General features: G+C 48.6%; 2 protein-coding genes across 3 annotated transcripts in view; one reads left to right on the top strand and one right to left on the bottom strand.

Annotated features, from left to right (window-relative positions):
- HNRNPAB (heterogeneous nuclear ribonucleoprotein A/B) overlaps positions 1-6,063 on the top strand; it is an 11,992-nt gene extending 5,929 nt beyond the window's left edge. The window contains exon 6 of the mRNA XM_045284938.1: positions 5,812-6,063. Coding sequence (XP_045140873.1) covers positions 5,812-5,876 — 65 coding nt within the window. The 3' untranslated portion in view covers positions 5,877-6,063. The remainder of the gene's footprint in view (positions 1-5,811) is intronic.
- PHYKPL (5-phosphohydroxy-L-lysine phospho-lyase) overlaps positions 1-24,755 on the bottom strand; it is a 26,267-nt gene that overhangs the window by 1,004 nt on the left and 508 nt on the right. For both annotated transcript variants that reach the window (XM_004697157.2, XM_045284937.1), the window contains exons 2-11: positions 23,747-23,865; positions 22,423-22,582; positions 19,797-19,871; positions 17,980-18,067; positions 17,787-17,903; positions 16,258-16,340; positions 15,905-16,130; positions 1,906-2,060; positions 1,462-1,551; positions 109-239 (exon numbers count right to left, since the gene is read on the bottom strand). In XM_004697157.2, the coding sequence (XP_004697214.1) occupies positions 109-239; positions 1,462-1,551; positions 1,906-2,060; positions 15,905-16,130; positions 16,258-16,340; positions 17,787-17,903; positions 17,980-18,067; positions 19,797-19,871; positions 22,423-22,582; positions 23,747-23,865 (1,244 nt within the window). The remainder of the gene's footprint in view (positions 1-108; positions 240-1,461; positions 1,552-1,905; positions 2,061-15,904; positions 16,131-16,257; positions 16,341-17,786; positions 17,904-17,979; positions 18,068-19,796; positions 19,872-22,422; positions 22,583-23,746; positions 23,866-24,755) is intronic.

The following is a 24,755-nucleotide window of genomic DNA, read 5'->3' as shown; positions in this document are numbered from 1 at the left end:
CTAGATTAAGCAGGTTCGGTCTATGTGGCCCTTGGGCCTGCCCAGCACCACAAGGCCTATTCCACTAAAATCTCTCACTGTTCAAGGGCTGACGGGGCTCTCGCTCACCGGTCAGGACAGCGTCCAGCACAGCCACCACTTGGTGTGCATCCTCAAAGCTGAAGCACATTGGGGGCTTAAACTTCAGAATGTTCTGCCCGGGACCATCGGTGCTCAGCAAAATGTAGTTTTCCTTCATCCTGTGAGGAAAAGATACAGATCTCTGCCAGTCTTTAGCTGTTCGAACCATAGCTTTAAGGCCTTCCCTAGCCTGCCTTTAACACAGCTCTTGCCCTCGATGCCCTTTATCTGTGCTCACCCCTTTTACATGGATATAGTTGCCACGAGATGCCAAGCACTTGAGCCCCTTCCTGTGCCCTCGCCTGGTTCCTCTAAACCTCCCTCAAATCTTCCCTGGAGTTAATTTGTAGTTAAAGGAAATTTACATTGTGCAGAAATGGAAGCAGATCACATCACAAAATGGAAGATGGCTGTATTCTGTCAACCACTGAGGGTCATGGCCCAGCCCCCATTGCCTTTGCCAAATGCATCTTGTTAACTTTCAAACTAATTGGAATAGTGGACTTTCTACTGTTGTCCTGTGGCATAGCAAGATGGTCAGTCATAGGTACTGAAAAGGGACCTTGTGATTATATTTCTAGCTTGTCTTCCGGATCTTCAGTCCATTCTTCCCAGGCTGGAAAGAACACAGCTTGGGTTCATGGGGGTACAAGCTGCAGGTGAAACCCCGGGGAGGCTCAGCCCTTCTTCGGCTGGCTGAGGGCAGGAAGCAGGCCTTGTTGATTGCTCAGTCCCATCCAAAGATCAGGGTTCTGAATCCTGTGGCTGCCTGGGGGAAGGGGAGGGTATCTGGTGGTACAGAGAAGCCATGGACCAGATTGCTATTTCAGGTGGATCCCAGAATCCATACAATGGGAAGTTTACAAGTCACATGAATTACAAGTAAAGAGGGCATTTCTCATTTGAATTAAGACATTAAGCACTTGAATGTACTTGCTTTTTCATTGGTATGGGGATGAGTGGGGCAGAAGTGGGAGTGTAGATGATGGAAATCAGTCTTCCTGAGGTTTGTGCACCTGGGGTTTGAGTAGTAAACCAGAGCTGGGGGTAAGGCAGATAGATCCAAACATCCCCAGCCCAGATGGGGACCTGGAATCCTGTCTCACTTCAGCATTAAGGAACACAGCAATATGCTTGGGTTTGGAACTGGCCACTTCCCAAGTACTGGCTGCCAGGAATGAAGTATCACAAGCACCACTTGGCTGGGTCAGCCAGGTTACCCCATCCCCACCCCTGTGGTAGCCCAGTCAATCCAAGAGGAGGCAGGAAGCCTCTTCCTTGCTGGCCCAGGCTCTGTAAAGGCTGCGTTGCCTGCCCTGTAAAGCAGCTTCGGGGAGATACCTGGAGACCAAGTAGTTTGCCTCTTCAGTTGCTGGCTTCCTTGTGGCCTCATCTTTGATTAGGTCCACACCGATGAAAAGCCCGGCACCCCTGAGGCAGAAGGTGATATCTAAGGCTTGGGTGACCCATACTGGTTGCTCCTGGCATTCCACCAGGGTTCCCTGTCAGAAAGACCCCCGCCTCTACCACCCAGGGCTCAGACCTCTCCTTGGGGCAGCTGCAGGGCAGTACGGTGGGAAGCCCTTGGTGGGGGTGAGATTCCAGAGATGTGGTGGCTTCCATGTGGACATCAGCAAGAAGTCTGGGCAACCTCTCAGGCCTAAGTTTTCTCCCATGAAGTAGATACCAAACATGCCACCCAAGGCTGTTAGGAGGGAAGGAGAACTGACTACCAGGCCCTGTCCAATGGTCCATTGGTGGATAGTGACCTGTCCCCGACCTCACCTGACATCCCCGATGATCGGATGCTTGCCTTTCTGCTGCTCCAGGAGCCCCATCAGGGTGCTGCCCACATGGGCAGCATGAGCCTGGAGCTGCTCCTTCTCCAAGACCTCCAGGACAGCCAACCCCACGGCACAGGACACAGGGCTGCCCCCAAACTGGGCCAGGGAGAAAGGGTACATGAGACCCCAGCAGAGTGAGTCATGTCCCACTCCCGGGGGAAGCACAGGCCCTGAAGCTTCAGGCCTCAGTCCTTGGCCCAACTGTGATTCCCCTGCAGCCCTACTGCCTATGCCTCTAAGGGCTTGTGACTGCAGCCCAGGCCAGGTACCTGTAGACCATCAGATCACTCCCCTGAGGGGAAGGGAAGACCATCTTGGAGCCATTCTTGTTAAGAGATTGAGATATTTATGGTATATTGGTTGAGTTCGGCATAGATTTGGGGGCTTAGACCATGCCTGCAAGCCACACCTAGCCTATGGGTTCTCTTTGGTGGTACCTAACGTTTCAAGACAAACCACACAATTTTATCTGCATTTCTGACAAAATCCCCTGCGACATCCAATAGTCCAAGAGCATTACACAGTTCTGTCCAGGCACACAGGGCTCTGACTCACTTCTGTCTGGCCCTACAGCTTGCTGAGGTGGGAGCTGCATTGGAAGAATCTAGACTAGCGTCTCTTGCAAACAGCTTAAAAACACTTGAGGTATCGTATATACAGAAATTAAGCTGCATATATACGATATCCTTTGACTTGTGAAACTAGCACCAGAATGAAAACCATCTGCCACTGATCTGCTTTGCTATTAATTTTGCTCTTTCCATAATAAAATGTTAAAGTTGGAATTATTTCCCCAAAATGTGTTGAAATCTTATCCTCTATGTCTTTAGGGGCTTCTGATATGTTAATGAAATAGTGCCAGGACAGGGTGGGTCCTAAGCCTAATCATTTTTGAGCTATAAAAAGAGGATTAGAGGAAACCCACCAAGAAAGGAACTTCCCCTAAAAGCACATCCTGAATTTGGACTTATAGTCGGAACTGTGCGATAATAAATTCCTGTTCTTTAAAGTTGCCCACTGGTGTCTTTGTTACAGCAGCACTGGTTGGCTAAGACATGTAGTATGTCTTGCTTCGTTTCTTGCTTCTTCCACTCAACATTGTGTTTGACATTCATCCAGGCGATATGAGCAGTCCATACTTTGTATTTAGCTGCATAGCATACCATTGCATGGGATATCCAGTCTCCTGTTGATGTATGCTTGGGTTGTTTGAATAAGCGCTATTTGAGTGAGAGGTCCATGGTCAGTTCTGTACAAGTCTTTGTGTAAGCATTTTGCTTGAGTAAATACCTAGAGTGGACGTGCTGGATTGTATTATTTAGCTTTTCAAGAAACTACAAAACGATTTGCAAAGTGGTTACATTATTTTACATTCCCAATTGCAGTGTAAGAGGATTCCAGTTGCTTCTCATGCTCATCAGCACTTGGCCTTGTTAGTCATCCTCTTATCATTCAGATGGATTTGTAGTAATATGCTGGTGACCATCTTGAAAACTCCTTAGAGCTTCTTAAATGACGGACAGGCAGCTTGCTTACTGATGTGTTCAAGATAAAGGGGCAGCTTTATGCTAGTGATGACTACATGTTGCATTTTGGGACCCGATGGCAGGTTTCTTCTGTAGAGTGGCTGGTAGGCACAAACCGCAGACCTTATGATTAGCAGCAAGTGCTTAACCACTGAGCCATCAGGGTTCCTTGTTCACAACATAATTACGCTCTAGTTAAGTGGTACGTGTGCCCACTATTAATAGCAACTTAAGAATCATGACCTGCCAAGTGTGTTAAACTAGTACAATGACGGCTCCTTCCCTTAGGATGATCATGTAAGGCAGTGACTCTCACCCTTCCTGATGCCGCAACCCTTTCATACAGTTCCTCATGTGTGGCGACCCCAACCATAACATTATCTTCTTGCTACTTCATGACTAATTTTGCTACTGTTATGAATCGGGCGACCCCTGTGAAAGGGTGTCGTTCGACCCCCCAAAGGGGTGGCAACCCACAGGTTGAGAACTGCTGGCCTAAGGGAACTCCTCGCAGAAAATGGGGAGAACTAGGGAAACCTGTTTGTTTTTGTTCTGACTCATGTTGAGTGGTGACCCTGGTAGGTTAAGAGAGAACTGTTGGCTTTCATGCTTGCTGACTTTCCACTCCCACCCTGCAGATCCTCATGTCCCTACAAACTCACCAGCGCACCAGGTCCCATCTGACTGCTTGACAGTGGCCAGTAACCCAAGGGTTGAAATGAGCTCAGAGGGAAGTCCATTTGAGGAACAGAATTACTTCAAAAAGAAAAATAGCAAGCACATCTCTACATTCATTGCCCTTAAGGAAATTTCTGCCTAATTAGTTGCCCATTAAGCTGGTGGCATACTGATTATCCATTAGTTTGCTAACTGCAAGGTCAGCAGTTCTAAACCACCAGCCCTTATTAGGAAAAAGATGAGGCTTTCTACTCCTGCAAACAGTTACAGTCTTGAAAACTCATGGGGGCAGGTGTACACTGTCCTATGAGTTGGCATTGACTCAAGGGCAGTGAGTTTCTTGTTTTTGGTGGTGGGGAAGCTAACAGCAGAGACTGGAAAAGAAGTTGGCTTCTGGAGTTGCCACACTGCATATTTTGAACTGCCCAGTTCTCAGTAGGGACGTATGAGGCACGCCAGAAACAAGTATGGTTCAGTTATAGGAGTAAAGAAGCCTATATGTTGGACATACCAGGCAAGTATTTTAAATAAAGTATTTTAGAAATGTAAAAAAAATCAATGAAATCATGTCTTAAAGTAAAAAGCATTAAGAACGCTATCTTAACCAGACAGAATATTAATAGATTATTGTTATTGTGCCATTGAATCACTTCTGAATCTGATCATGTGTTACTGAATGGAAATGTAAAGACTTGTGGAAACAAACTACTAAAATTCTAGAGCTGAAAAGTACAAAAAGCTCATCAGAGGGACTCAGCAGTACTTCTGGCAGGCAGAAGAGAGATGGAGCACATTTGAAGGTATTTTCATTGTGAACAACAAAGAGTGAACAGCATATCAGAGTCATGGGTTGCAAAGAGACCAATAGATGCGAATGGCCATCCTGGACAAACAAAAAGAATAGTTGACGAAATAATGGCAAGTTTCTCCTATTTAAGGTTCTCCACCAGCTCCAAGTAAAATAGACACATTAAGAAACACACCTAGGCAATATGAAACAAAAAAGCAACAGCAAAGAGTCTTCAAAGTAGCAAGAGAAATGACTCCTGCACGGGAGGTCCTCAATAAGTAACCTAAGTTAGACATCAAAGTTAGAAATTTAGACATTCCCAGATGAGCAAAATGCAACTGTTCCTAGCAGGTGTGCCCACAAGCAATCCTGAAGGGAGTCTGTGGTGGATTCTGAACTTGCAAAATCCACTTGGGTAAGCCTTGATTCCCAGTGCTGTCATCCTCCAGTTTTCTATTTAATGTAATTCTTTTCCATATTGTGATATGTTGCAGATCTTAACTTTTGGGTTAATGAGGGAACCCTAGTAGCATAGTAACTTAAGTGTTGGACTGCCAACCTTGTGGTTGGCATGTAAATCAACCAGCCGCTCTAAGAAAAAGATGAGGCTTTCTGCTCCTGTCAAGATTTCCACTCTGTCCTAGAGTGTTGCTATGAGTCAGAATCAACTTAATAGCAATGCGATTTTGGGGTATGTTTCATAAGACAGGATTACATTACGTTAACGAGGACTAGGTTTGCTTTGTTAATGAGGCAGGTTTAGAGTGGGATGCGACATCCTTACTTAGATGACAGCATTGATGTAAGGGGAGTTTCCCTGGGACATGACCTCTTTCACCTTCTACCTCACAAGAGATAGAAGGAGAGAGAAGCAAGCAGAGGAGGAAAGACCTACGACCGCCAAGAAAGAGGAGCTGAGAGTAGAGCTCATCCTTTGGACCTAAGATCCTACCCTGAGACCCACAGGAAGATTGATGCCGAGACACACGGAGATCTCCAGGGAAGGCCAGGCCCACAGATGTTGAAGGGAGACAAGACCTTTTCTCTGACAGAGAGCTGCCACCCTGAATTTGAACTTCAAGCCTCCTCAAAAAAAAATAATTAAAGTTTTATTGTTGAAACCATACACTTGTGGTATTTCTATTATAGTAGCACTAGCTAACTAAAACAAGAGTCCATCTAGCTACTGTTATGAATCGGGCGACCCCTATGAAAGGGTCGTTTGACCCCCAGAGGAGTTATGACCTACAGGTTGAGAACCGCTGATCTAGCTGAAATGAAAGGACTTCCACAGGAAATAAAGAGCACTGATCAATACACAAATAGATTAAAATGATGGATACATTATACAGATAGTAACCAAAAGAGCAGGAGTGGCTGTACTAAGACCCCTGTCCCCACCCCCAGCCCCCACCAGAAAAGGACTTTAAAGAAAAAAAGGTGGTGAAATATATTATGAGTCAATTCATCAAGAAGATATAGCAATTATAAATATAATTTGTACCTAACAACTGAGTTCCCAAATACATAAGGCAAAAACTGCATGCATGCATGCATACATATATAATTCAATAATAGCTGAAGGTTTCGGTACTTTCAATAATGGATAGAACATTAGGAGATCAGCATGTAGATAGAAGACTTGAACAACATGGAACTAGACTTAAAAGTTGTCTATTGGGCATACCACCTGATCTTAGGTAGATGGAACGCTTTCCAAGATACAAGTTTCAATACATTTAAAAGAATTGGAATAATACAAAGGATGTTCTCTGACCACAATGGAATAAAATAGAAATGAATAAAAAGAAATTGAGAAAGGTGACCTGTCTCATTGGCTCTGGGGATATAACTTGCAGCAAATGCAGGTGCTTTGGTCTAGGATTTACAAGGCCACACTGGAGGCTTTGTGATGAAGGAAGCCTGGCCAGACCAGAAAAGACTCACCTGGGTGGCTGCTATTACCTAGTTACAGGAGGCAAGATTTAGGATTTAGCCTATCATGAAAAAGCTTCACAGAACTTACTGGTTGGTAAGCTCATCTGCTCTTGGGAGGATAGTGTGTCCCTTGTATGGAGTTCCCATAACTTGCATTATGTGTGTCTATGTGTCTTGGCTAAAGTCTGAAAGAACAAGCAACCCCCCCCAAACCAAACCAAAACTCAATGCCGCTGAGTCGTACAGGGTAGAACTGCCCCTCTGGGTTTCTGAGACGAAATCTTTCTAGGAGTAGATAGCCTCATCTTCCTCCTGGAGTGCAGCTGGCTTGGGTTTGAACCACTGACTTTGTGGTTGGTTCATTATTAGCCCTCTAGGCTACCTGGACTCCTTGGCTAAAATAAATCTGTATTAGTGTGGGAAGACACAAACCAAAGGGTTAGTGGGAGCCAGCAGGTCAGAAAGGAAGGCTGCTGTTTCCAAGGGGAAGGGGGAAAGCAATTCCAAATCAGTTGTCAGTAGGTTGGAATGTTGGGGTGTTGTGTAGACTCAAGCTTGCAGCTAGCACCTGCCTATTTAGAGGCCTGAAGGATGGTCCCTTTTTAAAGAAAATCACTTTATTAGAGGCTCATACAACTCATCACAATCCATACACACATCAGTTGTGTAAAGCACATTTGTACATTCATTGCCCTCATCGGATGGTGCCTTTTCAGTTTATGAGCTCTGACCTTCCTCTGGGTGGTTAGACTAGGAGAAAGGGTGTGCACGGGGTGGCTGATGGGGAAGATGGGAGCATGGGGAGACCGAGACTGCGTCGTCCTCCACATCTCGGGGACCAGACATGCTGGTCCTCACCATGCAGATGCACAGTATGGTGAGTGTACTAAAAACTACTTAATGGTACTTTAACAACAACAAAAAATTAATTTTAACGGTACTTTTTGAAAGGGAGGGTGAACATTATGGTACGTGAATTATATCTCAAAAGAAGATGAAATGACCAGATTTTTCAAGATCAACCCTGCATGCAAAACGACAATGGAATATACAATGTAGCAAGAGTAGCCACCATCCTCACTGACCCATGGAGACCAGAAGAACTGGGTGTTACCTGGCTACACTTACCAACCACTCTGAAAGGGATCACATTAAAGGGGCCTGAACAGTGTGGGGAAAAAATAAGGAACAAAACTGAAAATTTTAAAAAGATCAGGCTTACTAGTCAGAAAGTGGCATAGGCTATTTGACCTTTTTGTGGGGAGCTAAGGGGGGATACTCTAGAGTTGATGTAAGGATTGTACAATTGTCCTTGATATGGTTGGATTATTGAATTGTTTGATATGTAAGCTATGTGCCAATAAAACTTGGGGGGGAAAAAGGTTAGGATCAAAAGGGGAGGGGAAGGGACCAGCAGAACCCCTTAGTCACCCTTAAGGTCTGGAACTGAACTTCACATACTCGCTCAATTTTCAGCCAAACAGAAGACCTGTAAGGGGAACAGTGATACTTGGGAGGTATGCATACCTTAGAATAATCAAACATTTAAATCCCAAAGGGCAGCGTTGCTCAAGAAGAAAGCTCAAAGGGTAGGAAGGGTTAGGAAAGGAGGAGGAGTGGAAACAGGAAATAGAGGGAGGAAGTGGGGCAAGTGATGTAACAATGTGGATATTGCAATTAATGAGATGAAACAATGTGTAGAAATGGTTGAATGAAAAACATCTGTGTAAAAATTTACCAAATTTATAGTAAAAAGTTAAGAAAACAAAACAAACTCATTGATATTTAGCCCAAATATTCAGATATGAGTGCTTGATAAAAACATTGTCAGGCAGATGGGCCTCAAAGGCGTCCACTGAAAATAATTTAGGGTAAAATATTTGAGCTAAAGATGTTCCTGTTTTTTAAAAACGAAGAGGTTGAAAAACAAAAAACCTGGGAAACTGAAATCACACCCATTCCTCATTTATCAGCATGATTAAGAGTCAAAGATCAGATCATTAGGCAAAAAATATTATGGGAAAATGGAATATGACCTTCAGATCACAAAATGGAAGATGAACACTTACTACTACATACTTGCACAACTGCCAAATGACATCATTACAAAGCTGCCAAACCAACAGAGGCTCAAGGTCCAGCCGAGTTGACACATAACCATCACAGCCGCTTGTGAATGCTTCCTTGGCATTTGTTACTGCCAGGTGTGTATTATTAATGTGCAAAATAGTTGAATAGTTGAATATTTTGTTGTTGTAAATGCAGAAGGTCTGATAATGAGATAGTCGATAAGTGAGCAGTAGGTCTCTGAAATTAGCAACAGGCCTAAATATGTCATTAGTGACGTTAAATATAAATTGTCTAAATTCATCAGTTTAGAGAACAATATTGATAGAGCTGGATGAAAAATATCAAGATATATGCCAGAGTTCACATATAGAGATACATAAAATTAGTAGAAGGATGGAAACTAATCCCAGGCAGATAAAGCCCAACAGAAACTGGAGGGGTATAATGAGGACCCTGGCGGCACTGTGGCTAGTGCTGGACTGCTCCCTGCCAGGTCAGCAATTGGAAATAATCACTTGCGCTTCAGGGGAAACAAGGCTTCTAGCCCCGTAAGTCTGGAAAACCCACAGGGTCAGTCGACCCTGTCCTCCCTTACAGGGTCACTATGAGTCAGAATGGCAAACTGAATGGCAGTCAGTGTGGTTTTGGATTTATAATATTACGTAAAACAGAATTCAAGACCAAAATTATTAGGAGTGGAAAAGGTTACTCCTTAATAAAATATTTCATTTCCAAAGAACAAAGAAAATACATGCACGTAATTAATACATAGCCCCAAATTATGAGGGAGGGGTGCTGAAAAAACCCATGGCAGAATGGAATGTAAAGTGTGACAGCGTCTTGGGTCGTTAGGGCTTGTCTTACACGGCCGTCTACGTGAGGCGTCAGCTAGGTCCACAGGGAAGAAGCACACAGCCTGCATGACTCAAGGATTGGAAAAGTTAAAATCCAGTCCCAAAGTGTGAACACTCGGTCTGCAGAAGGCTGTGGGTGAAAAGGAAGCCCAAAATCATGATGCAGTTCCGTGAGAGGTTACGAGTAAGGATTTTAGAAATGTAGAATGAGCAGTTCCTGAACTGTTTCTGGCCTCCGGTCCTTCAAAACGAGTGAGGACCCCAAAGAGGTTGGGTTGGTTATGTGGCTCTATCTACCCATGATTGCTGCATTTACATTTAAAGTTAGTAAATTAAAAAATCTTCATAATGAAGTCTAGTTTAAAATGTTATTTAGGAATAGTAAGCCATCAGATATTATTATAAATGATGTTTTATTAAAATAGCCTTTTAAAGTTAAGAAGAATAGCCTTATATATTTTTCAAATATCTTTAATATTTGGCTTAACAGAAGACTGGTAGATTCTTACATCTACTTCAGCACTCAATCTGCTGTGATATCATACAGCACATAGCTTCTCCATTGTACACTAGTGAGAGAATATGAGTGAAAAAGGCAAATAATGTGTCAGCAATCTTATGGAAGCAGTGTTGTGATTGAATCTCTTGGGGGTCCCCTCAGGATTACTGGACTACATTTTGAGACTCCATGCAATAGTGAGACACTATTAAAATTTGTGAGGGGGATGAAGAACAGAAATGTGGGTGAAGGGAGACAGCAGTCAGTGTAAGATATGAAAACAATAATTATAATTTATCAAGGGGTCAGGAGAGGGTGGGGGAAGGGGAGCTGAAAACAAGGGCTCAAATAGAAAGTACATGTTTAGAAAAAGATGATGGCAACATGCGGACAAACACGCTTGATACAACTGATGTATGGAATGTTAAAAGGAGCTGTAAGAGCCACCAATAAAATGATTTGTGTGTGTGTGTCTGTGTGTGTACACTGAAAGCTGTGCTCCGAAGGAAAGTTATAATCTGAGCTTTAATCTTTATGGAGTAGATTGCCAGGTCTGCTATAAGCTGAGCTTTAATCTTTATGGAGTAGATTGGCAGGTCTTTCCCCACAGGTCACTGGGGAGTTTGAACTGTCTAACGTTTGTTAGCAGCTGAATGGTAACAATTTTGCGCTACTAGGGTTTCTTATAGATTCAATAGTTATAGGAAGGAAGAAGAAAGCTAAGTATCCAGCTTAAGAAATTAAAGAGCCAAATAGCAATCAAGTATCTTCCAACACAGAAAAGGCAAGACCCAGGTAGTTTAATGGGTGATTTTTACTAGACTTTCAAATAATTCACCCCAATTTTATGCAAGAGGAAAAAGCAAATAATCCTTAACTCATTCTACAAGGTTCATAGGACTTAGATACTGAACTCTAAGATGTAATAATAAAAAAAGAGTCATGGTTTACTCCTGCAAATAGATAACCAAAATCAGAAATAAAAATATAATTCAATAGCACATAAAAATAGTCAAGTTGGATTAATTCTAGGTAAACAAAAATGGTTTAATATTAGAAAATTCATAAATATAACATAATGTAGATGAAAAGAGATAAAAGAAAAATAATCTAGATCTAAACCCCCACACCACTGCCAAGTCAATTCCAACTCGGCCTGTATAGGGTTTCTGAAGCTATAAATCTTTTGGAACAGTCTCATCTTTCTCCCTAGGAGTGGTTGGTGGGTATAAACCATTGACCTTAAAGTTAGCATTCCAATACTTATTCAACAGTGCCACCAGAGCTCCTAATTATCTTGATAGAGGCATAAAAGGAACAAGAGGAAATGTACCACCTAGTCATAAAAAAACCTCTTAGTAAGTTAAAAGGAGTTTTTTTTTCAGTTGATAAATAATATCTACTAAAAACCTAGCACAACCATCCTTCCGAGATCAGCCAAGATCGGGCACGTTCAGGGTGGTATGACCATAGACCACAACCATCCTAAATGGGCAGTATATAATCACTTGGTTAAATTTAGGAATTTAACAAGTATGTCCACTTGTCTTCAAGTATGTATTGGAAGTGTCACAGTATAATAGGGCAAATGTCATAATTTGGAGATAATATAAATTTTTTTTCATGCAAGTAGCATGTACCTTTTATGTTTGTGTGTCAACCAATTCCTCCACCTGGGAAGTATTTTCTTAAGGTGCCATTATGCCCATTTAAAAAAATATTTTTAAAAACATGTATCTTTTTAAATAGTGTTTACAAAGAGACCTCTTGTGGGGAAGGAATGATTGGCAAACAAACATAGAAGGCATGTGTTATTTGCATTTAGTATCAAGGATCTAGATTATACACAAGCCGTTTTTGTACAGCAGTAGCAAAGAACAGACACGTAAAAAGGACTCATTGTGTATGACAACATCAAATGGAAGGAATAAATGTACGGCGTGTGAGATCGTCTTAGAGAGACTTATAAAACCTGGGGAGGCATGTAGTTTCCATGGATAGAAAGATTTAATATTGTAAAGACTTCAGTTCTTTCCAAATTGATCTGCCGATTCAGTGCCATTCTCTTTTAAATGTTTAAAGATAATTAAAAGTTGTATATGAAAGTATAAAGGGCCAGCAATAGCTAGGATTTTTCTAAGGAAAAAAAAGGGGGTACTTAAAAAAAATGCTCTTAAAAAAATTGTTCTAGTAATGAAATGTAGTACAGGCACTGAGATAAAGTGAAATTTCTTAATATGTGTGTTCTATATGCGTCTCTCTAACTCTACCAACTGATTGAGTGGGAGCATGCAAATAGGATACGTGAAACATTAACAGAGGGGACTGGTTTGGTTTAGTTGCCACCACCCCTTGGCTATAAGAACGAGCCAGCTCAGAAATGGACAGAGAATTTCCCAAGAGCACCAGGGAAGGAGCACCACCAGCAACCCCCTGCCTGAAGTGGTAGAGGCAGCAACACAACCAGACCCACCCACCCGATCGAGCAGAGCAGCAGCATGGTGACTGCGACTAAGGAAGGGCAGTGGGCAGGCTTACTGTTCACAGAGGCAGAGGCCAATGGACCATGTGGCTGAGAGGCTGAGGACCGGGGAGAGCCTTGGCTGCTGGCTGAGGGGAGGTGTTGCTGTGGGCCACTGACTTTATCCTTATGTTTTGGATCTGGCTTGTGATACCCTGTTAACAATAAACCCCCTTAATTGTGCGTTCTATGCTACCACTGCAACAGCTTGTCAGAGCCAGTGGAGTGGCAGAATGCTGTGGGAGGGGCGCTGGTTCAGAATAGGGTCAGGAAAGTGGCACTGGAGGCATGAACCAAGGCCTCAGGGCAGTAGGCCTTGGCTGGTGAGGAGTTGGATTCTGCTTCTTGGTATAGCCGGCCTTTGCGCCATTTACTTAGTCACAGATCGACAAATTGACATCAGAAAAGTGTCCAGAAGCAGACCCACTCCTGAATGGAACTTTGATTATATAACAGGTGGGACATGAGGTCAGTATGGAATAAAGAGAGCTAAAGAAGATGTTCTTCACATACCAAAGGTATAAAAGTAGACTCCTCTCTTGTACAAAGTAAACTCCAGATGGTTGAAGGACTTACATGTCAGAAACCAAGCAGCAAAACATCTCATTGCAAATGTAGATCTTCTAGACGTAAGGGTAGGGATTTCTTAAAGCAGGCATTAACTGTGTTAAAATTAAGAACTTTATTAAAGAATTATGAAAGATTAAAGGATCATTTAATGATCATTAAAGGATCGAATAGACTGGATGAACATGTTGAAATACAATGGATACCAGATGGTGCCTGGCTATCAGAAAGAACAGTGTCTGAGGTTTTAGAGGCTTATCTTCAAAGAAGCAGCCATTTAAGTGAGGCATCAACTAAGTCCATACAGATGAAGCATACCAGGTTATATGATCCAAAGATTGGAAATAATAAAATTCAAATCTGAAGGAGGGAATGGTAATAAGCTTAAATTTTGAACATTCAGTTTGCAGAAGGCAGTGGAAGCCCCAAATCCATTCGCAGGGTCCCCACCTGGATTAAGCCTGTGATGGATCTCCTCTGACCACGGTCGAGGGCTGTGACTAGCCTTGGTTTCAGACAGAGCACTGTAAAGTCCATTAGGGCAGATGGCGTTAAGGTTAAAAGGTAATAATACCTAATCATCTGCTCTCCCTTCTGACCCATTCTAAAGCTGTTTCAGTTTTTTATATTTTTTGTATTCTTTTTGCTTTGGGTTGCCCTGTTTAGTCTAGTCATGGTTGTTAGGGTTTTTGTTTGCTTGCTTGCTTCCTGTGTTATGTGATTTTCTATGTATGAAATCCAGGCTAAGTGGATCTAGAGAGACATACTGGATTGTTAATTTCCTAGGGGCACAGCAGGAGAGGATGAGGGGAGATGGGGAGCTAACAACACTAAGTACAAGAAGAAAATGTTTTGGAATTGTGGTGATGCTTGCACAATTCTTAATATGATTGAACAATTAAATTATATGCTATGTGAAGTATATGCCAAAAAACTATTAAAACATAAGTGAAAAAGGATTAGTCAACAAGACACGCAGACACATGCACAAACAAAGCCTCCCCCAAATAAATAGGAAAGACACTAGTATGCAATTGAGAGGTGGGCAAAGCCCACGAACAGGCAGGCATGTCACAGAAGCAGCAGCAGATGGCTTCGCATCGTTTAAAACCAGGAAGTGGCGTCTCAATCCCGCACACAGGTGCCACTTTAGACCCACTCGAAATTCAAGGAAAACATGGAACAATAAGAATCAGGATCACGCTCCACCAAGCTGTCTGTTGCTCCTCATCCTTGACCCTCAGCTCCGGCCCGACCTTCTGCATGAGAACACACTACCTCGACAAATCTTGTCCACACTGGCGATCACGTGTCTGAGTCTGTCTCCCCCCACAGTGCGCATGCCAGGGCAGAGGCTCCAGGCAGTTAAGTGGCGCTTTGCTGAAAGCACCCGCCTTCTGTCACAGCCCAAGTGTCACTTCCCTTCCCCTTAATGGCCGTCTCCGCCTTATCTTCCTTGCTGATCCTGACAGCGTTCAACTCCCACTTCACACTGTTTTGCCTTACGTGGTTCTTTCTCACAGTTCCCCGAGTCTTCCTGTGCCCCGATTCGGGCATCTCCCCTATTGGCAGACCCAGCACTTCCCATTTTCTAGTTCTTCCTCTGCACAGCCTGTCAGAGAGCTGTTCATTCAAAGTGTGCTCCAGGGCACGTCTCCCCTCAATGCTCCGGCAGCCCATGTACCACCCCTTGCCTCGTTCTCTCATGACCACCGAACAGGCCCACTTAGGGAAAGCGCTGCAGCCCCGGGCCCCAAGACGAGGGGCTGGCCCTCCCCGAGGAGCTCCTGTAACGCGCATGCTGCCCCAGATACAGTCTGTCGACCACTCTGGACACCTCCCATAGCTCCCTTCCCTCTGGGGTCGGGACACAGTAGGCAGATTGTGCTGGAAGACGGGAGGGATTCTTGCATGCTTGCTAAGAATGTTTCAATGGCAAGAACCTTTGTGACACTTTAGGGATGGAAGCTAGGATTTAAAAACTTATTTTGTGTGCCTGTGACCTGACTACCAGCTCCCCAAAGACAGTGTGTACATGAATTGTGTCCCTCCAAATGGGTGTGGGAACCCTAAGAAGGCCTGCATCTCTGGACGCGGTCCCATTGGAAAGGGGGGTTTCTTTGTTACAGGAAGGCAGCCATGCCAGAGGAGGGTATGTCGTGCTAAGCCAAAGTAGGCTTCAGTTATGCAAAGGGCAGATCAGACGCACAGGCACGCATGTGCAGCAGAAGGATCTCAGGTAAGGCGTTATCTGTCAGCCAGCAAGGACTGAGGCATACCTGACAGGGAAGGACTCAACACAGCTGAGCCCTGAGCTGGCCGTCTAGGCCTCTGGAACTCTCAGGAAACACACTGCTATTCTTCGAAGCCACCCACGCGAGTCTGTCACAGCTGCCCCAGGAGTACCCGCACACGAGGGGCCCGGGAGGTGGGGCAAGCTGGCTGTCCCGGCTGGGCAGACCCAGGGGGCCCTGCCCTGGGGCCCTCTCTGACTCACCGTGTTGAAGTACTCGACGCCTGTGGCTTCAAATGCTCTTGCCACTGCCTGGGTTGTGGCCACGCAGGCCAGAGGGTGGCCATTGCCAATGGGCTTGCCCATGGTGACAATGTCAGGGACAAAGTCTTCCCCTTGTAGCTGGAAGGCCCAGAAGTGCTCTCCCACTCGGCCAAAGCCAACTTGAATCTCATCAGCGACAAAGACCCCTCCGGCCCTGCGGATGTGTCTGAGGCAGAGGACAGAGGGCCGTGGGGAGGGGTTGGGCCGAGAGGCTCTGAATTCAGGTTTCCTCAAAATTCTGGCAGAGAAGCCAGGCTGAGGTTGGGAAGCCCCACCCCCTGCCACCTACTCACTCAGCCACTCTGGGGAAGTAGCCTTTCGGGGGGATGATCTGCCCCCCCACACTGGGCAGGGACTCCACGAAGAGGGCTGCCATCTGTGGACAGAGGAGAGGGGGCATGAGGAGCTACCTGGTGGAGCCCTGGCGCCCGGTTCAGCGGGGGTCGAAGGAGGACCCTCTGAGCCCGACTGTGGTGCCACAGCAAATGGAGGGGCTGCAGTGCTGTTGTATTCGGCTTCAAACCAGGTGTCCCACTGGGATGTTCCCAGGCCCCTTGGACCCAGCATGCTCCACACTGAATGTACCGACTTCCCCACACGACTGCCCTTCCCTTCCATTCCTTATTTTGCGACCAGCACCACTCCTGTCCACCTCTCAGGCCAGAAACCTGGTCCCCATTCCTGATCCCCCTCCTCCCCTATCCACTCAGTCCCCCACCCCAGGGTACTCCTCCTGTGACTTCTCCAAAGCCTGCTCCTCCCCACCACCTCGCGGCAGAGCTGCCCGCTCCCACCTGCCTTCTGGCAGCTGCCTCCTAGCTCTTCACGCCACCAGAGGGGGCCACCCTATGACTTGTGCACTGTGCCCTGCCTTGGAGGAGACTCAGGCCTCTCTGCCAGGGTGAGGAATGGGGCGCCCTCCCTGTAGAGACTAGAACAATTCTCTGTCCACCGTTTTTATGTGCTTGGGTAAAGAGCATGTGAGCCAGAGGCCTGCTGGCCCGAGTCCAGGTGGTCCTGTTGGGGCACGGCATCTTGCAGGCTGCACGGCTACCATCCTTCAGTGAGTAGGGACTTATGGCCACCTGGTGCCCTGGTGTGTGTGTCTGCTTTCCGCCCCATCTCCATGATGCTGTCTGTGGTCCTCAGCTCCCACTTGCCCATGCCCCCCACCTTCCACACAGGCCCAGCCCGAGCGATTGCCCTAGAGCACAGCCTGGTCTTACTGTCCTTTCCTCAAAGCCTCAAGGTGTCTTCCCTCAGGGGGATTGGGGCCCACAGCACCTGGGGCCAAGCCGACATGCTGCGCCCCTCTACCCAGCAAGTCTTCCTCTACTCGCCAACCCTATGTACCTATCATTACTGAGATCAGGTAGCACCTCTGATACAAACTGAACTGTGTCCCCCCAAATATGCTTTGGAATCCCCTCCCCCCATGTGATACTGGGCGGTGCACCTTGACCACTTCCTATAGTGCACTGGTGCATCATGTAACTCAGTGCCTGAGTGGGTCATGCCAGGTCGCTGGAGTCTAAGCCTAATCGCCTCTGTGCTAGCAAAAAGGAGGGCGGGGGTGGAGGAGGGGAGCTGGCCAGCTAACCTGTAAGGAAGGCACTGACCTGGCCGCGCCCTTCACTTGGACATCTGGGCTCCGACATCGGGAGATAATACATTTCTCTTCAAGAAAGCCCACCTGCCCTTGTGATACTTCTGTTTAGTAGCTTCTCCTTCACCCACCCATGCCAGCCTGGCTTGGGCCCCCTGGGCCTCTGACTGCACAGAGAGGGTGTGGCCTGGCAGCACTCAGGCACAAGAGAGTTACCTTCCGACCCCTCTCCCGGGCACTGTTGATCACACGCTCCACGTCGCTGGCGTAGGCCTCTGTGGGGTTGGGGTGGTCCTCCCGGTAGAGGCCCCGGTAGGTGTCTGGGAGTGGTGCCTGTGGGGAGTGACAGTGCCATGTCACCGGGGGCGGAGGTGGACCCCAACCTGCTGCCAACACAGGCAGTGCATACCACATGGACCCACTCCTTCTGGCCGTCCAGGTTCCGGAACTTGTAGGGGCTGATGTCGATCAGGGAGCTCAGGTGGCCGTGATACGCACTGGGGAGGAGAGGGAGGCAGGCTCAGGCCCCAGCTTCGTGGACGCCTCTGCCCACCTCCGAAGACACTCAGGAGAGGCTGACCCTTCAGTCCTCGGGCGCTCCATCGGACTCAGCGTGGGGCGTGGCTCACACTGAGTCTTCGCAGTGTGATCAGGCTCTGAGCCTGGCCCTGGGCTTCTTTTACATCAGAAACTCAATGCAGAGGTGTGCTGCTGGGACCCACCACACTGTCAGTCTGTCATATTGCTTACAAAAAATCCAAGCTCACTGCCACCCAGTCAATGCTGACTCATGGCGACCTCCCTCTGGGTTTCCGAGACTAAGTGTTGACAGGGGTAGAAAGCCTTGGAACAACTGACCATGTGCTCGTAGCCCAATGCATCACGACACCACCAGGGCTGCGCTCATATTGCCTGAGTTTGTGTATTGCTAAGATGCCCGGGGCTCTGCTCCGGTGTTATCACATCAGCAAGGCCATCCATGGTGGACAGTCCCAGCGGAGCTTCCAGACTCACACAAGCGCTGAAGAAAGGCCTGGAGATCTCTTCCAGAAGTCGGCCAATGAAAACCTGTGAGTCACACCCAGCACTCCCGGGAGGTGCTCGGAGTAACCATGGACCTGCACACTCCTGGACATGCCAATGGGGCACAGACCTGGGCAGCATTCTAGTCTGTTGCCCAGGGGTCGCTGTGTGATGGAGCCAACTCGGGCATAGCTAACTCCAGCTGTTCGGGCAGCTTTTGCATGCTGAAGGTAGTGGACAAACTTCACCTTCCATGACCCAGCAGGTGCCCTTGTAGAACGGTGTGACACAGAGAAAGAGCCCTGTGGGGTCTCTGTTGCCTCCGCCTTGGTGCCCCCCTCCCCAACCTGGTCTAAGGCACCTGGGATAGTTAATTTTAGGTAGCAGTTTGGCTAAGTATAGGGCTCAGTTGCTGGTCGGCAGTAGTCCAAATGTCACAAAGTGGGGAAGAAAGCCCCTATTTGCTGTCCAGTGGGCCCCAACTCGGGGAGGGCCCACGTGGGACAGTGGCTGGTTTTTTCACAAGTCCAACGGTGGAGTAAGCAGCTCAGCATGGCAACCATGACGCCAACCAGGGACTCCAAGGAGCAGTGACAAGGGAGGAAGTCAGTCAGTGACTAAGGTAGATGACCCTTCACAATGTAGGCGGGCCTCATCCAATCAGTTGAATGAGGCCGGAGGAAAGAGCGTCTTCCCTCTGGGGTCAATAGCCATTTGGCCAGAATCCCTTGACCCGCCCCTGCTCTGTGGGGCTTTGGGACCCAAGCCTCCAGGTGTTTCATTCCAGCCTGTCACCTGACCTACAGATTTTGGACTCCCAAGTGACCAATCGCATCACAAAAATCACTCTCCCTCTTCCCTCCTCTCCCTCTCTGAATCTTTAAAAACAAAGCAACCACAAAAAGCCGAGCTGACTCCGACCCCCAGGGAGCCAAGGAGACTGCTCCACAGGGCTTCCTGCCCTGATCTCTAAGGAAGCTGACCACTAAGCCTTTCTTTCCAGGTGCTTCTGGGTGGGTTCAAACTGCCAGACTTAGCTGCTGAGGACAGACTGCCTAGTGAGCAGGTGGGCCACCCAGGGGCCTTCTGTGTGTCTTACCGGCTCTGTTTTTGAGCTAAGACACACCAAAGGTCGCATCTCCCCACCCCCAGCACGTGTGCAGGTCACGTAGCTCTGGAAAGGGCAGGCTGAGTGGCACTTACTGGTCCAGCACCACTACATCCTGGTGTCCCGTGTACTGGCGGGCCAGTCTCAGGGCCAGGTCATTGGCTTCTGACCTATGGCAGAAAAGGCAGGTGCTACTTAGAGGCCATCTGAGGACACAATCAGGGCAGTGCTGCGGTCCTGTCCCCCTATTAATGACAGCTTCCCCACAGAGACCCTCACCCCCCGCCAAGGCTAGATCTCAGGACACCATTCACACATTGGCTCCCTCAGTCAATGCGTATCAGATGTCCCCTCTGTGGGCACAGTAAACTGACCCTCACGGAGCTTACATCCTAGTATGTCTCATGGCAGCAAAAGGATGGAGACAAAAAAGAAGGATCAGTTTGAAAGGTGCGACATTGGAAACAAGGGGCCGAGGTGGGATGGTGTGTGCCAGGCGGCCCTGTGTTAGAGTGTCCCCAACCCCCGAGAAGGCTCAATGAGGAGGAACCATGTGCCCCAAGCCCTGAGGGGCAGGACCAGCCATCTAGAGAAGGTTCCAGGCTGATGAGGCAGCACGTGACAAGGCCCTGAGAAGGAACTGAGCTTGGGGTTCTCAAAGAACCAAGCAAAGATCGGGGTGGGGAGGGGGTGCTGCGAGGGGATCTAACCAGGACAAGGCATGGGTTGGGGGACATGCAGAAGTGGGGGGCCTGAGGAGGAGCCATGGGAAAGTCCTTCCGGCACAATCAGAAGGGGCATGACTCCACCCATTTCAGGGGCAGTAGCTACCTGTGTCTGACTGAGCAGGAGAGAGCAGACGGCTGGAGAGAGGTAGACAGATGTAGGAGAGCCCCGCCGGGAAGAAGGGGGGGGCTAGGGCAGGAGGTTCCTGCTACCTGAGGGGACCATTTAGGAAACCACTCACAGGGTGGGGGTGTGGGGAGACAGGAAAGGCTTGGGTGGTCGCCTGGGACTGGTGGGGGCAAGCCAGCTGCATATCCCGCACCATACGCTCGTGGAAGACAAGCAGATCTCTCGAGCTGAGCTAGAGGTATTTGATAGATATGAGGTGGTCAGTTAAAACCCAGGTCTGGAACACACGGGCAATATTTTAGCTCAAGACCCGAGTCTGGGAGTCATCAGCGTCAGGTGGTCATTACAGTGGTATGAATGTGTGAGGCTGCATAGGAAGAGGGCTTGGAGAAGACAATGGCCGGGACTGACACGCAAGAAGAAGTGAGAAGGAGCAGCAGAGGAGAGGCCAGAGAACGAGGAGGGAAATCAGAAGCGCACAGGGCCCCAGAAGCAAGAAGACTGTTTCTTGAGAAGGTGGTTCCATTTGTCAAATACTGCCGAGAGACAGGAGGGTGGGGCGGCAGAGAGACCACTGGGTCTGGCACCTTGAAAGTCCCTGGAACCGCCTGAGGATATACGGGGTGGAGGACACTGCCAAGATAGTCCTCCTACCACTGAGGAAGTGCCGACTCTTGGCCCAGTCCTCTGCTCTGCCCAGAGAACCTGACTAGGCATCCAATGACCTTGGGCTCCCACTCTAGCTCCATCCTCTTAGATGGATGACCTTGGGTAAAATGAAGAGTTCCCAGAAACTGCTGCAAGGAGCTGTTGAGTGTCCTACGTAAATGACAATGACCATGCTGATCGTCTGCTACTCCAATGGCTTTCCCAGCTGTGCTGTGGTGTTTCCAGGTGCTCGGGAGCTGCCCCTTTCTCCATGCCCTAGTCCAGGCTCCTGCCCCCTCTCATGCCCATCATGCTCTTGCGAGACCAAAACCAAACCAACTCACTGCCATCAGGTGGATTCCAACTCCCAGTGCCCCTGTCGGGTGGGGTGGACTGCCCTGTGGGATTCTGAGTCTGTAATTCTAAGAGAGTAGAAATCCCCATCTTTTGCCCACAAAATGCCTGGGGTTCCAAACTGCTGACCTTGCAGTTAGCAGCCCAATGAGTAACCGTTACGCCCCCACGGCTGCTCTTGCTCTTCCACTTCGCAGATGAAAACCCCCCCGGGGCTTCCCACTGCTCTCACGATGTGACAGTCCTTGCTTGGCTGCTGAGCCCTTGGGTGATGGGGCCTTGCCATCCTCTCTGGGGCCAGTCTGTGCTCTCCCCCTCCTCTCTCTCCCTGGCCTCCTTTGCGTTCCGCAGATGTGCTGGCTTGCCACCCCTTCCTGCTGCAGGCCCTCTGCATGGGCTGCTCCTCAGGCGACCAGCCTTGACAAGAGTCCTTCCCATGGGTGGGCAGCACCCCTTCCTCGGCTGGCAGTCTCCTGGCCAGTTTTCAGTTCTCGGCTTTCATGTCACAGATTCAGGGACACCTTCCCTGGCCCCTCACAGGTCCCCGCCCCTTCGTGATCCCCTCCCCTTCACCAAAAGGCCACATTGTCATGCTGCCTGTCTTTGACAGATCACTTGATGTTTCTGCTGCTCAGCAGTGTGACGGCACCCTGCACGCTGTGGGGCCGGGAGAGACCCTGCGGGGAGCTAACAAACGTCATCCCTGACCGAGGCGAGGAAACGGTCCCAAGCTGGGCTGCTTGGAGCCAGGCTCGTCCAGGGCTGCCCCACTGGCAAGTCCCCTCAGTCTGTTAGGCCCCCATGGAGCAACTCTCTTCCTCACTGCCCCCCACCCCGCCCGCGGGGCTGGTGCCATCCACTCACCCAGAATTCAGGAAGTAGAACACACAGAGCGGCTCTGGCAGGGTCTCCGAAAGCTTCCGCGCATAGTCAACGATATGGTCGTGCAGGTACCGGCTGTTGGTGTTGAGCACCTGGTTCTGCTCATGTGCCGCTTGGACCACGAGAGGGTGGCAATGCCCAACTGGAAGAGGCCACTCAGTCACCTGGCCAGCCCCCCTTTCGGCTCGTCCTGGCCTCCCCCAGGCTAGCGTGGCAGCCTGGCCTGAGGAGATGCAGCAGCTGAGGGGGAGGAGGAGAGGACGGAGGGTCTCTGGAGACCCGGGAGCGAGAGGCCAGTGCTGGGGAGGCACACTTAGAAGGCATCGCTCAGATTTTTTTGAAGGAAACTGTTCTTTGGCAGAAAATATCTGGGAGACCCTGTGGGGAAGACCCATGTCTTTAAAGAGGTTGCCTCTTTTTGACAAGGGCAGGGGCTCTGTCATCGAGCTTGACTTCACCAGGCAGCTGGGCTGGCGGTCCTCGCTCAAGGACAATGCCAAGGGTGAGCATGCAGAGAGCTCAGTGTGTGATGACCCAGAAAGGAAGCAGCCGGTTGCCATGTTTTCAAAGCCCACGCCTGGCCGCGCCCCCGCCCTCCCAGACCCGCAGCCCTTTCAATGGCTGTGCCGGCTCAGCATGGGTCGCCAGGCCTTTCTGCAGAGGCACCTTAGGGTGGGTTTTAACTGCCAATGTTCTCAGTGACTAGTTGAGCACTCAACCATTTTCACCACCCAGGGATTATCACGACATCTTAGGGGCATTTGAAGTTCCTTAGGTCAACCACCTCATTTAATCCCCCACAATACCTGAAAGTCGAAAGTTATGATTATATCCATCAGATCTGTTTTGCAGGTGAGCACACCGAGGCATAAAGAAATTAAGTAAACTGTCCCAAAGCTGTTAAGTGGAGGACAGGGATTGGAACGCAGGGAGTCTACTTTTATCAACCTCCAGTTTGCCTACGGAGTCTCAGGCTCCTTTTCATTTTGTCAGCACTGGTGGCCCCCGTCTGGGTGACAATTCCTACTTCAGTTTCCTTACCTAGCACCTGAGTGGCTCAAGGGGATTAAAGTCCTGACATAACCCCGTGCACCATGCCTAGCAGCTCTTGGACCTCCAGACCCAGGGGAAACTTTTGGATCTACACCGTAAATAAAGGCTAGGCCTTCTTTGACCATACATGTTGGCTCAGTACCACCTAGGTTCTCCACATCCCGCTGCAGCCTTCAGGACACCCTCAGACCAGGTGCACAGGGTTGAACTCCGCTTGTGTCCCTGTCCCTCTTGCCTGAGGGCTGATACTGACCGTGAGCCACATTGTTGATGCAGTCCAGGTATTCTGCCCCCTGTTCATCGTACAGGTATTGGCCTTGGCCCCGGATGATCTTAACAGGATCCCCGGGGAAAAAGAGTCTGCAGGAAGAGCTGTGGGGACAGGCAAGGCAGGGGGACAGCTCTATGTGAAGACCCAGAGGGAGACCGGATCACTTCTCAATCTCTGCAAAGGACGAAAGGTTGGCAGGCACAGCTCCCTGTCTCCACACTCCATAAACCAGTCCCCTTAAATGGGCTCCCGCTCATGGCACCCCTGTGAGCATTACAGAACTCTGCCTCATAGGGGAAAGTTCCAGGGGAGGGTTTTTCTGAAGCAGATGGCCAGGCTTTTCCTTCCAGGTGCCTTACATAGACTCCACCTATCCATCTTTTGATTCTTTCCAGGTGCCTTACATAGACTCCACCTGTCCACCTTTTGAGTTAACCATTTGTCTCACCCAGCGACTCCTCCCACCCCATCTCAAACCAAACTTGAAGCCAGTGGATTTCAGCCCTAAAGAAAGCAGGACTACCCCCGTGGGCTTCGGGACTGTAACTGGAGAACCTCCTCTTTCTCCTGAGGAGCACCTGGTGGTCTTGAACTGCTCAACTTTCAGTTAGCAGCCTACAGCATAACCTGTTACACCACCAGGGTAGTTGGAAAGAGAGAAGGGAAGAAGTTGCTACCAGTTGTTTTTGAAGCCATTTCAAGGCCATGTGGTCTTGCCCATTTCCACACATACCCACACCTGTCCTTTGCATAGGTGGGGCGGGGGAGGAGGCCTCAGACAGGTTTCCTTGCTGGGAAGGGTGGGGTTGAAACCCACACAGGGTCTCCGGCTCTCGACTCAGCCCTAGGGTGTCTAGTCAACCAGGTGGCCCTGCTGCCCTGGTCTGGTGCCAGCCCCAGGCTCTGGCCAAAGGCCGCCTCAATGCCATGTCCCCTGAGGGCCCCTCACACAATTCGCTTTCTTTCCACCATCCGCCAACCCCGCCCTTCA

This window comes from Echinops telfairi, unplaced genomic scaffold (assembly GCF_000313985.2).
Source record: "Echinops telfairi isolate 266 unplaced genomic scaffold, ASM31398v2 ScPeMD7_7469;HRSCAF=8507_0, whole genome shotgun sequence".
NCBI lineage: Eukaryota > Metazoa > Chordata > Mammalia > Afrosoricida > Tenrecidae > Echinops > Echinops telfairi.
The sequence above is the reverse complement of the archived record's forward strand: the minus strand, read 5'-3'. Positions and strand labels throughout refer to the sequence as shown.